Below are 14892 nucleotides of genomic sequence, written 5' to 3' on the forward strand. Positions count from 1 at the left end.
TGGCATATGATGGCAATACCATACTAATGCTAATGAGTGGTGTTTATCGATTAACCGGTTATTTATTGGATAAACACGCTTTGATTGGATCCCATACAATGCCCACAATGACCTTGTAGAATTCATATGAGCTCATCAAAAATCCACGTTTAATATAAAAAAGAGCCGTCACTAGGGGTATATACTTTACAGCACATACAAAGAACAACAACCCTGTTACTGACTGAATGTCGGCTGTTAGGGAATGCGCACAATTTCAAGATGAGATGATGTCGCCCTCTTGAGGCTGTGACTATAAGGATTTAGACAAAGATTTGTCCTCTTAACTAAATCCAAACATAATATCTTGAACACATTCTGACAAGAGTCAACTATGCCATGAAGGATGTTCAACAGCATTTTTCATTCATATCAGGTCAGATCGAGCGGAATGTGTATAGGCTGCACATTAAATGACACAATTATATAACAATGGTTTGTCTTTTAAGTTTTCACAATTTCAAAATGTGTTGAAATGGACTGGAGATTTTATACAGTGGCCTCAATAAGATATTTGAATATTTCAGCCACATTTAAATTGCATTAGCTAAATTATCAGACCAAGTGGTCTGTAAAGAAATTATGCTAGAAACTACCCTTTCTTGCAAAACATTTTTATCAACCAGTGAATATAAAGTCAAGATTAAGATGAAATTTGTTAAAATTGAATTTCTGATCAATGCAGCTGGGGTTACACTACACACACATATGTCAGTAAAATAATAATAATAATGATTATTGGAATAATGCATAATTAATAAAAATATACTGGTGGTAATAATAATAATTATTGAATTTACTTGAGGAATTACAATAATTAATATGTAAATTTAAATATGAATTAAATTAATAAAAATATACTGACAACAACAACAACAATAATAATAATATAGTTTATTACATTTACATTTGGAGCCACTCAAAGATTACAGAATTATGGCTTTGTATGAGCGCTTATGATATCATAGAGGAGTTTTAGAATGTTGCGCGGGACTATATAAAGCGCGAGACTCACCTGATCACTTTGTGGCGAGTAAGGAGTATTGTTAACAGTGTTTACAGTGTGTATTCAGTTGTTGATAGCGTTTTATTTTGTCGAGTCGTATTTAATTAATGCAGGTTTGGTCCTCCATATGGGACAGCGACATTCCCGCAGAGAGAAAGCGAAGGGTAGCGAGTGTGTGCACGGGGTCAATCCCGGTACATCACTTACACTCACCGACCACAAGGCGGAGGTCCATCCTCGTTCCGACGAGACGCCTGTGTGTGTCGGCCAGGAGAGACAGTATGGGGGGCAGTATGACGGCGACGGAAGGGTAGACTGCTCCTTCTCCTTCTACTACTGAGCCTTAGAACGGCACGTTCTTCCCCCCATAAGACAGGAGAAAGGGAGAGACGAGACGAAGAATAAGAAGAGGAAGAAAAAGAGGTTTCGGAAGTTTGCCTCTTTCTTCTGTTGTATGTCTCGTCCCAAATCCACCAGAGCTCAGGTGGAGCAGGGTGAGGTGCAGGACACTAACGAGGCCCCATCCAGGAGGTGTACTGATGGTAAATGACAAGCTCTGAACATCAAAAAGTCTCTTAATCATTTACACACAATGTAAACATCACAATCACACATGATAAAAATGCAGACCAATTACTTTATTCCACAACACGTGATAAAAGTTTAAATATAAAAAGCAATATTTTGAAGAAGTTTAATATTTCATGATTTCAAGTAGTCAAATGTTCCTCTAAATGAAAAAAAGAATACGAGTAAGCAATATTTTAGTGATACCATTTAATTTAATCAAGTATTTGGTTAAAAAAACGTACAGACGAGTGTGCACCACATCTGCTGAGACAGCTGGACTGTGATGAGATCGTGAGGGTTGAGGGTGAGTTTACTGTCATTATCCAAAATATAACTCACACATGCTATTCTTACAATGTATTATTTTAGGTGTATGTGTATAAAAGAAAGTATATCAATGAATATACAAGTATAGTGATTATATAGAGTATAGTGAAGTATAGAGAATTACAAACAATGTTAAAAAAGGTTTAGAATAAGTATGGCTTGCCTATAACTATAACTATATTTCAATAGACCACATTTGCTGGAAATACATCATCGGCAAGAAGATGGGGAAAGGAACATGGCTGTGTATATGAAGCGACCCACTGTGAGGATGGCCTTCAGGTGGCTGTGAAATTCCCAGCAAAAATAGAGAACGAGCTGTACATCAGACTTGTAAGTGAACTGTGCTCTCTTTGTCATCTCCTGTCAGTCATTGTTTGCTGTTTATAACATTTTGGATTAATGTGAATCACAGTGTTCAAATAATCAATATTTCAAACAGACTGGGCAAAATCCTCATTTGAGAAATGATTTCCATCTAACCATCACAAAAACTCTTTCTTCTAGCCTAACCATCCTAGATCAGTGCCTCTGGAGGTGGCCCTGACAGTCTTGGCCAATCAAGGCCCCAGCTGTTGCCACATTATAGAGTTACTGGACTGGCAGGACCAGTACATCTCGACAAGTACATCATGGTCCAAGAGCGGCCCTCACCCTGCATGGACATGTACAATTTTTGGCTGCATTATGACGGGCTCTTCAGTGAGGGGATGGCCCGTCATTTCATGCAGCAGGTTATCGAAGCTGCTGCCGTGTGCTGTTCCCGGGGGGTCCTCCATCGCAATATCAAGATGCCGAACCTCCTGGTTAACATAGATACCCTGGAGGTGAAGCTGATTGATTTCGGCTGTGGGGACCTCCTGAAAAGCACATTGTACAAAACCTACAGTGGTATGTATTATTTTTTAAAACATATAGTTTGGGACTTGAACTCTAGTGACCAGTGACTCCATGTCTTAATTATTAAACAACATTCTCAGAAGAAAAGCCAGTCATAATATTATTTTTATTGACTAATATTTCATGCAGTCTGAGAAAACATGCAGTGGGAAAGAACACATTTAGACATGTGACAAACTCTTTCCTCCAGGGACAGTGAGGTACTGCCCTCCTGAATATTTTGAGAGGGGCGAGTACCATGGGAAACAGGCAACGGTGTGGTCACTGGGAGTGCTCCTGTTTCGCATGATCACCAGCTTTTTCCCCAAGAGCAGCGATATCAGTCTGATGGACACTGATATCTGGTCCCAGCCAGGCTTCTCCAATGGTGAGATTTTCATTTCAACAATTTGTATTTAGACAAACGGCTTTATAAAAGAAGTCCTTGTGGATAATACAGGAATCTTTCTCATTTTACAGCTTAGAAAGTGTAAAGTTAAAGGTAATAATCAGACATCTCTCTATTTTTCTGCACAGAATGCTGCCGTTTTATCCTAGGATGTCTGAAGAGCGACCCGGAGAAGAGGCTTCATTTGGAGGAGATGCTCTTCCATTACTGGTTTAAGGTACTGCGTCAAAGACAAGCTAAAATTATTTTAAAGATATAGTGTTTGTTTAGTTTTTGGTGGTTTAGTTTGATTGTCTTAATATGGACATCAGCTAACTTTCAATACCGGCAGTAACTCATATAGGCCTAGTCAATAGTCTAAAGAAATAGGTTTGTCTAATTTGTACAAGTTGTAATTGTATAATTGGTAATTGTGTTTCAGGTCCCCCTGTAAGTCATGGAGGACAGGGTCTGCCTCACGTCTGCGGGCTGACATGGGTGACCCCTCCATCCCTCCAGCCTTAGTGTCTTGCGGGGCTGGCAGGCCTGGGTAGCGTCTGGCGCCTTGGCCTGAGGCAGCAGTTTTAGTGTCTTGCGGAACTACTCGCCTAGGGTTGTGTATTGTAAATAGTTAATTTAGTTTTAGTTAGTTATGTTAGTTAAGTACTTCACCATCCAATCATATTTCTAAAAATGGAGTCACCTAGAGCTTCCCAGAGCCTGTCAAGCCTGTCCCACAAGTTCCTGGCATTGCCACCATAGAGGTTCCTGCCACTCACATGGAGGCAGAGCCCAGTTTCTCAGCCACCTTGAGCCCAATGATCCTGTCAGGGCCGCTGCAGAAATCCTTGTGAATGTCACTGTCACTACCTCTCCAAAACCTGCAGAGGTCAGAGAGAACATGGTACCCTTTCAGAGCTGCCCTGGTCCCACAGCTTCTTGTCCAGGCCTGAAGGTTTCTGCTGCTGTCCAGAATCTGCAATGGTTTCAGAGCTCTGTCTCATAACAGCTGAAGTTGGAAAGCTTCCCGTCATGTGTACCATGAAGGTTTCTCCCATGATGGTGTTGAGATTAATGGCACAGCTGCCAAAAAACTTCCAGTCAATGCTGCCTCAGTGTTTCCTGTCATAGCCTCAGCCAGAGCTAAAGCTGCTCCAGTTCCAGAGCTCCTCTCTCAACCTCCCTGGTCCTCTTACGGCTCCAGTGTTTCCTGTCACTGGTGTGATTCCTCCGTAAATATAGTACACCTTTGTGCCACATTAAAGACAATAATAAACACAAAATGTGTTGTTTTATCAGGAAAGCAATATGACAATCTGGACATTAATCTGGTTTACATTTATCACTTTACCAGTCAAGAGTGTGTTGAGTAATAACCTCAGGTAAGTAAAGCCAGGTAAGTACAGAAGGTCAGATATGCTGTATATAATTGCACTCAGCCATTTCTAAGCTTTTCTAATGCCTGATGGAAATACCAGTATTTCAAGAATTATAAGATGTAGTGTACAGCAGTGGTTTGCCGTTGTGGACTCAAAGTACATTTTGTATGTCTCTCTTAGTTCATGGAGCTCTCATCAAATCAGTTGTTGATGAACTGAATCAGGTGTGTAGACCAGGACTGAAAACCACTAATGTACAGTCTTTACCTCAAAATAAATGTCTGACAGGGTCATCAGGACAATGACACAAATATATCACGTCAAATGTGGCCTCTACAGGAAAAAAAAAACAAATTTGTGAAATAGGACTTGACTCAAAACATTACATTACATATTTCACTCTACAAATACACAACATTACACATTAATGCACTTTTTTTAATCTGAAAAAGAAGATGAACATAAAAGTGACATTTTATTTATCAATGAAGGATGTGTCATTTGAGCCCATGTCTGACATAGGATTCATTTAATACGCAGTGCACTAATATATGTCATAAGCATGTGTGATCTGTACACTGACCATCAGCTAGAGTCACATTAATTCACATTCATTTAATATTATAAATAAAGTATGCAGCCTCCAATCTCGTGCACGACGAACTGAGTAAAATCACAATCTGTCTTTGATGTCCAGCAGATCTCTGGTAAATTATTGGTCATCATTATCCACTATAGTGCTGCTAACTGAAGACATCTGGGGAGAATCTGTATCTGCACAGAAGAGAAGTGAAGTCTTACAGAAGGACATTTACAGTTTCATTTATTAGAATAAAAAAAATGGGATGCTATTCTCTTGGTATCAGTCACAAAAAGCACTATATAAAATGCATCATTCATTCATTCAAAAACACTAAGGAAAGCATGTACTTACTGTTTTCTGAGTGTATTGTCCTCACAGAGACAAGAGTGATGCTCTCTTTCTCACAGTTGCTGGTCATGTTGCTGGATCAAAAATTGTTTTTTATCTTAAGTTAACTTTCAACAGATCTGTTATTTAAATGCAGCACATAATATTATATAATTTTTTTTATGTCCCATTATTACAGTAGGCTATATTGATATCTTTAACTTGTACTTGCATGCTTTTTTAATTTTCATCTTATTATATTATATACCTAAAACAAACAATGACGATAAACGCACATTCACAGTCATGTGAATTTACTAATTTATTAGTCCTCACCTGTCAGACACCACAGAATCACAGCTTTTAATACCTATAAATAAAAAAAACACAAAGCAAAACAGATCAATTATATTGCACATTTATAGCCATGTGTGCTTTTAAAGGTAACCTTGAAAATGACAGAATTAGAGAGAAACCCACCTTCATGCTGTTTGGTATTTCTACACCATCCTCTGAGGTTGATAGCGGTCACCAAGACCACCATGACAACAATTAAAATGAGTATAAGACTCATCACACCTGTAATTGCAGACAGGAAATATTTTAGCACCAGAAATAATGTGTATCATGAGATTATATCGGTATAAAACCTACCAAAGGCGAGCAAAGTGAGACCGCTGTCTGGTGCCTGTGAAGGTGTTGCCATCACCTCTGACATGCTAATGTTTGAATTAGCGGTTGTTGAAGTCTTTGGAAGCAGAGAAACACCCACTGCACATGGAGCAAACATGTGAAATAATGTATTAATGTAGTCTCAAATGATAAATGCTTGACTGTACAGCACAGCATGACCAGTTCTTCAACATACAGCTCAAAATGATCTTCAAATGAAATTTTTTTCATACATTTGAGATATACAAATATACAAACTCATCTACATCTTGGATGGCCTGAGGGTGAGTTTATTTCAGCAAATTTTGGTGAGTTATTCTTTTATTAGCAGTTAATAATTATTACCTGATGTGTTATGCGACGAGAGGCCGGATCCATCAGTACTGCCTGAGCAAACAGAGGTACAGGTTACATTACTGTCATCCACTTCCACTGACTGTGATCCACAAAACTCAACTATGAACCAGGACATTCTTGAATGAATTATATCTTGTCCATTTACATACTTACTGTTCATATTTTAGCAAATAAGAATTTTTGGGGGGAAGGCAGAAGAAGTAGGGAAAACCTGTTATTTTGGCTGCTGGGGATGAGGTGGAATTTAGAGTTGTGTCAGTGTAGGATTTTGGTGTGGTTAACGTGGAGCTGGTGGTGATGGACTGTCCTGTAATAGACAATTTTATAACTTTAATAACATTTATTGTGTCACCCTCACATTTCAGAATTTTACTTAGTAGACAAGCAAGATAAACCATCAACTTACAGTTGAAGTTATAAAATTGCAAAGTCTTCTTCCATTATATTATCTCACTATATACACTGAACAAAATTATAAACGCAACACTTTTGTTTTTGCCCCATTTTTTATGAGCTGAACTCAAAGATCCAAGACTTTTTCTATGTAAAAGGCCTATTTCTCTCAAATATTGTTCACACATCTGTCTAAATCTGTGTTAGTGAGCACTTCTCCTTCTCCTGAGATAATCCATCCACCTCACAGGTGTGGCATATCAAGATGCTGATTAGACAGCATGATTATTGCACAGGTGTGCCTTAGGCTGGCCACAATAAAGGGCCACTCCTGAATGGGTACCATCAGAATGAGAGTTCAAACAGCTGATAAAACCATTATAATAATCACAAGACTCCAGTCCATCAATTAATGTCTAGTGAAAAGCTGCATGTTTATAAGAAACAAATCCATCAAGGCGTTTTAACTTAAACCATCGTTTCTGGCCAAAATGCCAGTCTGTAGTCGATAATAATGCACCCTCCAATGAAAAAGTCTGTCCTGTGTTATCCTCTCACATAAAGATCCACAGACATATTTGTTAAGAACTGTTTTCACTTGTAAATGGTGCTAGATTGACCATATTTCTCTCCTGATTCAGATGAGACAATTTGTTCGCTGGAGAAAGCAATATTATGAATAGAGGACTCACTGCTAAATTTTAATTACAAACACATCTTTTCACTTCATGTGGATTACCTGGATTATTGTGATGTTTTTATCAGCTGTTTGGACTCTCATTCTGATGGCACCCATTCACTGCAGATGATCCATTGGTGAGCAAGTGATGCAATGCTAAATTTCTAAAATCTTGTCCGATGAAGAAACAAAATCATCTTCATCTTGGATGGCGTGAGGGTGAGTACATTTCAGCAAATGTTTATTTTTGGGTGAACTATTCTTTTACCAGTGGGTAATAATTACTACCTGAAGTGGTATGCAAAGAGAAGCTGGATCCATCAGTAGTGCCTGAGCAAGCAGAAGTACAGGTTGCATTATTGTATGTTTAATACACAGTACATTTACATCAACTGAAGTTATATTTGTGCTTTAACTGTGTGGCTAAAAGATACAGGAGCTGTGGTTGTGCTCACAGTTTTTGAGGTGTGACTGGTCATGCCATTCTCATATTGAGATGACAAAGTGTAAGTCACTGTTTTTTCAGTGTGGTCTTTTAAAATATAAAAAAGACAGATACATTTACATTAAGTTGATTTTTCTTCACATATTAAATAAACACTATTTTATAATCTTAACAATGGTAAAATGACAGTTACCAGTTGTTCAAATCATCTTTAATATGGGAAATTCTTGTTAAGATATGAGAATTATACATAATATAATAGAAATACTCAACCTGTTCTTGAAACAACAGACAATGGAGACATAGCAGTTGTGTTTGGAGATACCATAGTTGGTATATTGGTGTCATTTCCTGTACAAATTGCATAGAGAACATACATTTCATAAAAAGATATACTGTATATATTAAATGGCCACAAAAAGTATTTGGGCACTAAAGGCAGACTTTTGGGGGCCACCATACGTTGTCAATGACTACTGCAATTTAAGCCAGAAAAATTTTAAACTTTGATCTCCCCTTTTTTTCCCACATGTACTGTTTAACACTTTTCCCATGTTCTCATTTTTAATTATTATTATTTTTTTACTATATACTGTATATATAAAATTGGCTTCTGATTGACTTACCTGCTGAGATTATGGATGAAGATGCAAACAGGGGAATGAGAAGAAAAAAGAGCTGCTCCATGTCTCAATCCAAATGGGTTTTACTCTCATCCACCTAAACAGGACAGGTTGTAAATATCCCAGATATCAGGAAATAATTACAGCACTTATGTATGTGTAAAAAAATGAAAAACAAAGCCGAAAAACTATGGAAATGTTCTTGAGCGAGTGAATTTGGTTGAAGCATTAACCAGTATGTCCAAATCTGTTTCCTGTTGGATATAATAGTAACACATGAGGGAGTGCACATAGTATTACAAAGCCCTGCTGAGAAGCGTGTGTTTGGGTGTGTGTCAGTGGGTGCCGAGTTCTGATTTGAGGGAGAAGTGGCTGCGGCCCTCTGAGCTTCCTGTAGAGAGAATAGCAGGAAACAGGTGGGATGGGCTCATGGAAAAAAGCCCTCATTGACTGAGCCTTTGAAACGTATAAGTTCCTAATAAAAACCTCATACAAACTGTGGTCTTAGCATTTCTACACATTAATGTTGCATTAAAAATGGCATTTTCATTCTTGATTATTATTTAAGCAGCTGTTGAATAATCAGTTTACTGTTCTTAAAAGAGAAAAATTATTTTGCAAGCAAATTTTCAGTCCAACATCGAAAGGGGAAAGACATTATTAGATCATGCATATTTTATTCAAGAGTAAAAAAAGTGATTTGTCCCATAGGGCATGCTTACAATATGTGTTTTCATTTAGGAAGTCAAATGCGAAAACTTAGTTCCAGAGAAAATTACAAGAAAAATAGTCACAAATCCATAAAATTCCTTCTTTGAAATAAACCACGTCTGGACCAAACAAGGATCAGAAAACAGTGGAACTGAAAGAACCGTAAGCTTAATTGTAAGAATAATAAGAAGATCATCAAGAATCATAATAATAATATAGTTTTCCTCTTCAAAGTGAGACACTGAATTTTCCTTGTGTCCAATTAGTTTACATTTGAATAAACCATGCGATCATGCTTTGGCAGCCTGAATGTTGCTTTTCACTGAGTAATATGTTCATTCACACTACTGAACAACTTCTGTACACCAACTGAACAGAGAGAACGAAAGATGACGAAAAAACACCTCGGAAAGAGCGTCAGTGCCTGTACAGCGAAACTATACAAAAATAAAATCAACCATAATAAAATGATATTGATGGAAAAAAAAGAAATTAAATAAAAGATTACAAAATCATATCTATTTATAGAGATTTAAAAACAAACTAGACCTTTACAAATATAATTTGAAGGGAAATAATTCAAGTCTACTATATTGAAACACATCACAATTATAATTTCACACTTCAATAAGGAACTTAATTGCATGCACTGATGCGTTCAGTACCATAGATGCTGTTAAAATCATTGTCCTCGATCGTTGTTAATAATCATATATTTAAATATATTTATATATATTAACTATATATATATATATATATATATATATATATATATATATATATATATATATATATAATATTTATTTGACTTGCGAAATATACTATGTGCATTCTCTCTCTTGAGATACAGGCAAGTGAGAAACAATCAGGAAGGTGGCGCCAAAGTTGAGCTCCAACTGCGGTTTTCCTCCATCCGAACGGTTGCTTTGATCGAGAGTCTACGGCGGACAAGCATCACCGCTCTTCTCCTCTACTGCTTCATGGCATCTTACCAAAAAACAAATCAAGAAATAAAAACCCCCAGGTAAGATTGCATCGTAAGTAATAAAATGTACAGGATTTGTCGTTAAATGTCCTTTCTTACAAACAATTTTAGTTTTTTGTCATTTCAAATTTGTATATTTATTAATACTAGTAGCAAAACATCGTCAACAGTGAGATCATTTCATTACGAGATGGGATCATGAAGAAACACTCGCAATCAAAAGAGGAAATAAGTGTGCATGGATCCGGTACGGGTTCGTCACCCGCACCGATGAACTTGATGGACCAGGCTTAAGAGAGAGTTCCTAAACCCCGCCCACTTGGCATGTGGGCTGAGCCGGAAAGGAACTGAGACCGCCCTCTCTCTCTGATAAAGACACTTTCAGCCCTTCATAGGCAAATCACCCCCCACCCCTCCTTCCCATTCGACACTCCCAAAAAAGGCAGAAACTTGCCATCGGCAAGGTATCCGCTTTCGAAAAAAGCGGCAAACTGACAGCAAGAAAACAGTCTGCCTCTTTTCAGTGAAACATTAAAGATAGTTTGGTTCTCTAATTGGACATTGGAGCAGGGAGGGATGTGTAGGTGATGTCATTAGGTGTTTGTTGGAAGCAGGAGGCCTTAAATCACGGGTTTGGCGTTGTCCTGCCATGCATCGTGGTGGTGACATGGACTCAGGTGCAGGTGAGTGGGCAGCCGTTTCATCACTGGATGTTACTGTTGTCATCGGTGCCGTTGGTCTCGGACATGTTCATCTTGCCCATGGAGTGGCCCACGTGGTTGACTCCATCCTTGCGGGGCGGCATGCGCTCGTTGATGCGGTCTAGACCTTTAGCCTCTTCGAAGCTGCTGATCTTGTGCTGTGGAGAGAAGCCACGGATGGCTGCAGAGAGACGGGAAAAACCCACAATGAACAACTAGAGTCTTGGTTTTCATCAGTCTCCTGTAACGCCACAAGGCTGGTAATTTCTTTTTATTAGAATTTTAACTTATAACACATAATACCACATATACTATATATATATATATATATATATATATATATATATATATATATATATATATATAAAAAGACATCAAAAGTTTGGGGTCAGTATGATTTTTTCTTTAAAAAAAAAAAACATAAAAAAGAATACTTTTGTTCTGCTTGTACACTGTAAAAAAAAAAAAAGTTGAGCCAACTTAAAATTTTAAGGCAACCAGCTTCAGCAGATTTTCGAGTTTTCTCAACTTCTTGTTTTAAGTTTATACAACAAAAAGTTGAGAAATTTACAAAAAAATAATTTGAGAAAACTCAAAAATCAGCTGGAGCTGGTTGCCTTAAAATTTTAAGTTGGCTCAACTTTTTTTTTTTTTTACAGTGTATTACAGTTCCCACAAAATTATTAAGCTGCAAAAGTATTTTGAACATTGATAAGAAATGTAACAAGAACTTTTTCTTGAGTACCAAATCTGCATATTAGAATGATTTCTGAAGGATCATGTGACACTGAAGACTGGAGTAATGGCTGTGGAAAATAAAGCTTTGCCATCACAGGAATAAATGACATTTTAAAATACATTTATTTGGAAACCAGCTATTTTAAATTGTAATTATATTTCTCAATATTACAGTTTTTATCATATTTTTGATAAAAAAAAGGCATTCTTGGTGAGTGTAAGAGACTTCTTTAAAAAAACATTTACAGACCCAAACTTTTGAACGGTACTATATAGATCAATTATTCAAAACATAATCTATGGAGGACTACTCAAATAAAATGAAATAAAGGAATCAGTTATCAATTTATTAAACAATAAAAACTTATAAATGACTTATCAAAATGTAAAATAGACATTTAAAAATTTAAAAAGTCAGATTTAAAAAGTTGTGTAACAATAAAATTATGCATTAATAAATTATTTGAAATTAACAAATATACACAAGTTAAAAGTACTATTTAGTATAGTTTTTAATCCAATTACTAATATTATTATAAACAATATTATAATATAATTATACATAGAAAATGTTACTATATAAACTATAGTACATAAATAATTATACATTTCAATAAAATAATACTTTAAGAACTCATTACCAAGCACAACTTTTAAAGTCATTGGCCAGTTGCACTTCCTAATCTATTTGTCATCTGATTTTTTTATATTCATTTTTATCCAATTGGAAAATGCCAATGAACCTCAAACTGAATTTTACACACCACACCAGCCTTAGAGTTTCCTCTGAAATGAAAAGCTTTACGCCATTTCAGAGAAAACATAGAAATATCAAGATAACAAGTCAAAAGACTGGAAATGTGGAGATCACCCCACCCTATCTGCTATTTTACTATTTTACTGATTTTTGTATATAGAGGAAGTAGAAACCAGTGTCCAAACCCCTTGAGTCCCTCCATGTCTGTATCACTGAGGTGAGTTGGTCTCAGAAAGCAAGAGGTTGTAGAAGAGGAACACACTCTGGTTGGCTGAGAGTTCCTGATTGGGTTTAATCACATGCTATGCCCACACTAGAACCATGAGGGCCAGAGGAAAAGCAGCGCCCGACAGAACATATCCAAAAATCATGCCTCTAGTTTAGATGCTACCTCAAACCATCATGCAAGTAATAAAAGGCATGTTCCCTTAATGTCACCACTCCAAAAGGGCACGGCAAGTATCTGATTAAATTACAGTTGCTGAAAAAAACCCACTGAAAACTCTTGACTAAAACTATTTTTCGGTACAAATAGCATCTTGTGATGCCTTAGTTACATAATGGCTGTGTCTACAACCTAAAAAACATTGCACTAGCAGGCAATACATCAAAGTAGGAAGGGATCAAGGCAAATCTGAATATGAGTGTACTAAAATGCCTTCATCTGGTTGCTTTCTGAAGCCAGCATACAATAGATATTTCCTTCAATGCCTTCCTGCATGTAATTTGAGGATTGGCTGTACATTTGTATATATCGTTGAAATTACAAAGATAAAATTATTTATGTAAATATACACTACCATCCAAATGTTTGGAGTCTGTAAGATGTTTTAATGTTTTAGAAAGAATTATGCTCATTCTAATATGCTGATTTGGTGCTTAGGAAACATTTCTTATGATTATTAGTGTTGAAAACAGTTGTGCTGCTTCATATTTTTATGGAAACCGTGAAATTAGTTTTTCCAGGATTCTTTAATAGATAGATAGCATTTTTAATAGAAATATTTTGTATCATTATAAATGTTTTTACTGCCAATTTAATGAATTGTTGCTGAATAAAAGTATTAATTTAAAAAATATATTAATGACCCCAAACTTTTGAACAGTAGTACAAACTTTAATTTAAATTTATATATATTCAAGTAAAAATCTGAAATGTTGACCCTGCATTGAATGTATTCTTGGTTATCTCTAAAGCTCACTTGAATTTGATCATTTGATGTGATGTTTTGGTGCCTAAATCCACTTGTGCCGTCTGTTTAGTCATTGACTGACCGGATAATAAGGCAGGTGCCTTATGTTACGGACACAGCCACATTGTTAACTAATAAGCAATCCAGACTATGACAGATTACTTGAAAATGATTTGACACCAAACTGTTCCCAGACACGTGCAGTGCCCCTTCGTAGTGATCGGTGGCTTTCTGGTCTTGTTGCTGTTCTCTATTGTAGTTTGTTAGTTGGTTAGAGCAATCAATTTCAGATTGTGGTGACCCTGGTGGAAAATCCAGCATACGACGATAGATGTGTTACCAATTGGTAGGTCCCATGTTGAACAAGAAACAAACCAGATACCAAACCATCTACCAATTTCCAATACTCATCTACCATCGTATGTTGGATTATGCCCAGATACATGTCCTGGAATTACCTTCTCCGTCTTCTTCTGTCTCGATGGCTTCAATGGCTTCGACGGTTGCTGGAGGGAGAGGAGGGGAGTGTGTTACACCTGAACAAGCCATGCAACAGCAGTAATGCACAGGCAGCAGTTGTGCACAAGCAGCGCCGGGCGCCGGAACACATGCACGCCAACCAGACTATGGACCACAGACTCAGACAATCCCCTCAACCATTCGCACTTTGCAAGAGACTTCTCCAGCTTTCCACGCTTCCTATGCTCTAGACACCCTACGGGCCTCTCAGGAACTCATTCTCACCCCAGTTTACCATTGACGGGTAAACCGACCCACTAATGTGTCCATGCTTTGGGGGAACTAAAAGAGCAGCACCCCAAAGCTTGGAGTTGTCAGAGGATACAGAAAGAGACAGATGGAGAGACAGGTGGAAGGGACAGGGACAGACATAATAGAGACAGAAGAGGAGGAAATAAAAAGAAGCAAGAGAGAGAGGGGGAGGAGGAGACAGAGGGAGACAAGGACCAAGAGAGGAACATGGCCAGTACTGGATCGTGTGCTCACCACTCTGTAGAGTCTGCTTGCCTCCAGAAAGCACCCCGCTGGGGAGCATCCCGGTAGGGGTCAGACCCTTCAGGGTCAACACATTCTCACTCTCCTCTCTGCAATGACAGCATAGGGCCATCAAAAATATTAAAA

At 37.4% G+C, this 14892-nt stretch overlaps 2 protein-coding genes and 1 pseudogene across 3 annotated transcripts in view; 1 reads left to right on the top strand and 2 right to left on the bottom strand.

The window, feature by feature from the left end:
* Positions 1-1172: 1172 nt before the first annotated feature.
* Positions 1173-4470, top strand: LOC306855613 (serine/threonine-protein kinase pim-2-like; annotated as a pseudogene). The gene is made up of 7 exons: positions 1173-1324; positions 1418-1587; positions 2132-2275; positions 2450-2833; positions 3033-3209; positions 3359-3447; positions 3652-4470. The product of its transcript is annotated as a serine/threonine-protein kinase pim-2-like (transcript).
* A 3-nt stretch (positions 4471-4473) lies between these two features.
* On the bottom strand, positions 4474-9014 carry LOC306855677 (uncharacterized protein). The gene is made up of 10 exons (XM_079394482.1): positions 8671-9014; positions 8318-8395; positions 7888-7929; positions 6739-6834; positions 6516-6557; positions 6153-6269; positions 5979-6077; positions 5835-5868; positions 5523-5593; positions 4474-5362 (listed from the first exon to the last, which is right to left on the bottom strand). The coding sequence occupies exons 1-10, from the start codon at positions 8729-8731 to the stop codon at positions 5301-5303; spliced, it is 702 nt and encodes a 233-aa protein (XP_079250608.1). The 5' UTR covers positions 8732-9014; the 3' UTR covers positions 4474-5300.
* A 1466-nt stretch (positions 9015-10480) lies between these two features.
* The window catches only part of LOC306855904 (protein phosphatase 3 catalytic subunit alpha-like), a gene marked incomplete at its 5' end in the record, with an annotated part of 80939 nt that continues 76527 nt past the window's right edge, over positions 10481-14892 (bottom strand). Inside the window, 3 exons of the mRNA XM_079394855.1 lie at positions 10481-11245; positions 14211-14258; positions 14758-14855. Of these exons, the coding sequence (XP_079250981.1) occupies positions 11067-11245; positions 14211-14258; positions 14758-14855 (325 nt within the window). The 3' untranslated portion in view covers positions 10481-11066. The remainder of the gene's footprint in view (positions 11246-14210; positions 14259-14757; positions 14856-14892) is intronic.

The sequence above is a fragment of the Barbus barbus genome (genome assembly GCF_936440315.1).
Source record: "Barbus barbus genome assembly, chromosome: 36".
NCBI classification, from domain to species: domain Eukaryota; kingdom Metazoa; phylum Chordata; class Actinopteri; order Cypriniformes; family Cyprinidae; genus Barbus; species Barbus barbus.

Bases quoted from the DNA above. Each gene is read 5' to 3' on its own strand.
- LOC306855677 (XM_079394482.1), bottom strand. From the start codon at position 8,731: ATGGAGCAGCTCTTTTTTCTTCTCATTCCCCTGTTTGCATCTTCATCC. The intron at 6,078-6,152 runs GTAGGTTTTATA...CTGCAATTACAG, and splicing joins TCTCACTTTGCTCGCCTTTG to GTGTGATGAGTCTTATACTC. The intron at 5,363-5,522 runs GTAAGTACATGC...TCTTCTGTGCAG, and splicing joins GACAATACACTCAGAAAACA to ATACAGATTCTCCCCAGATG.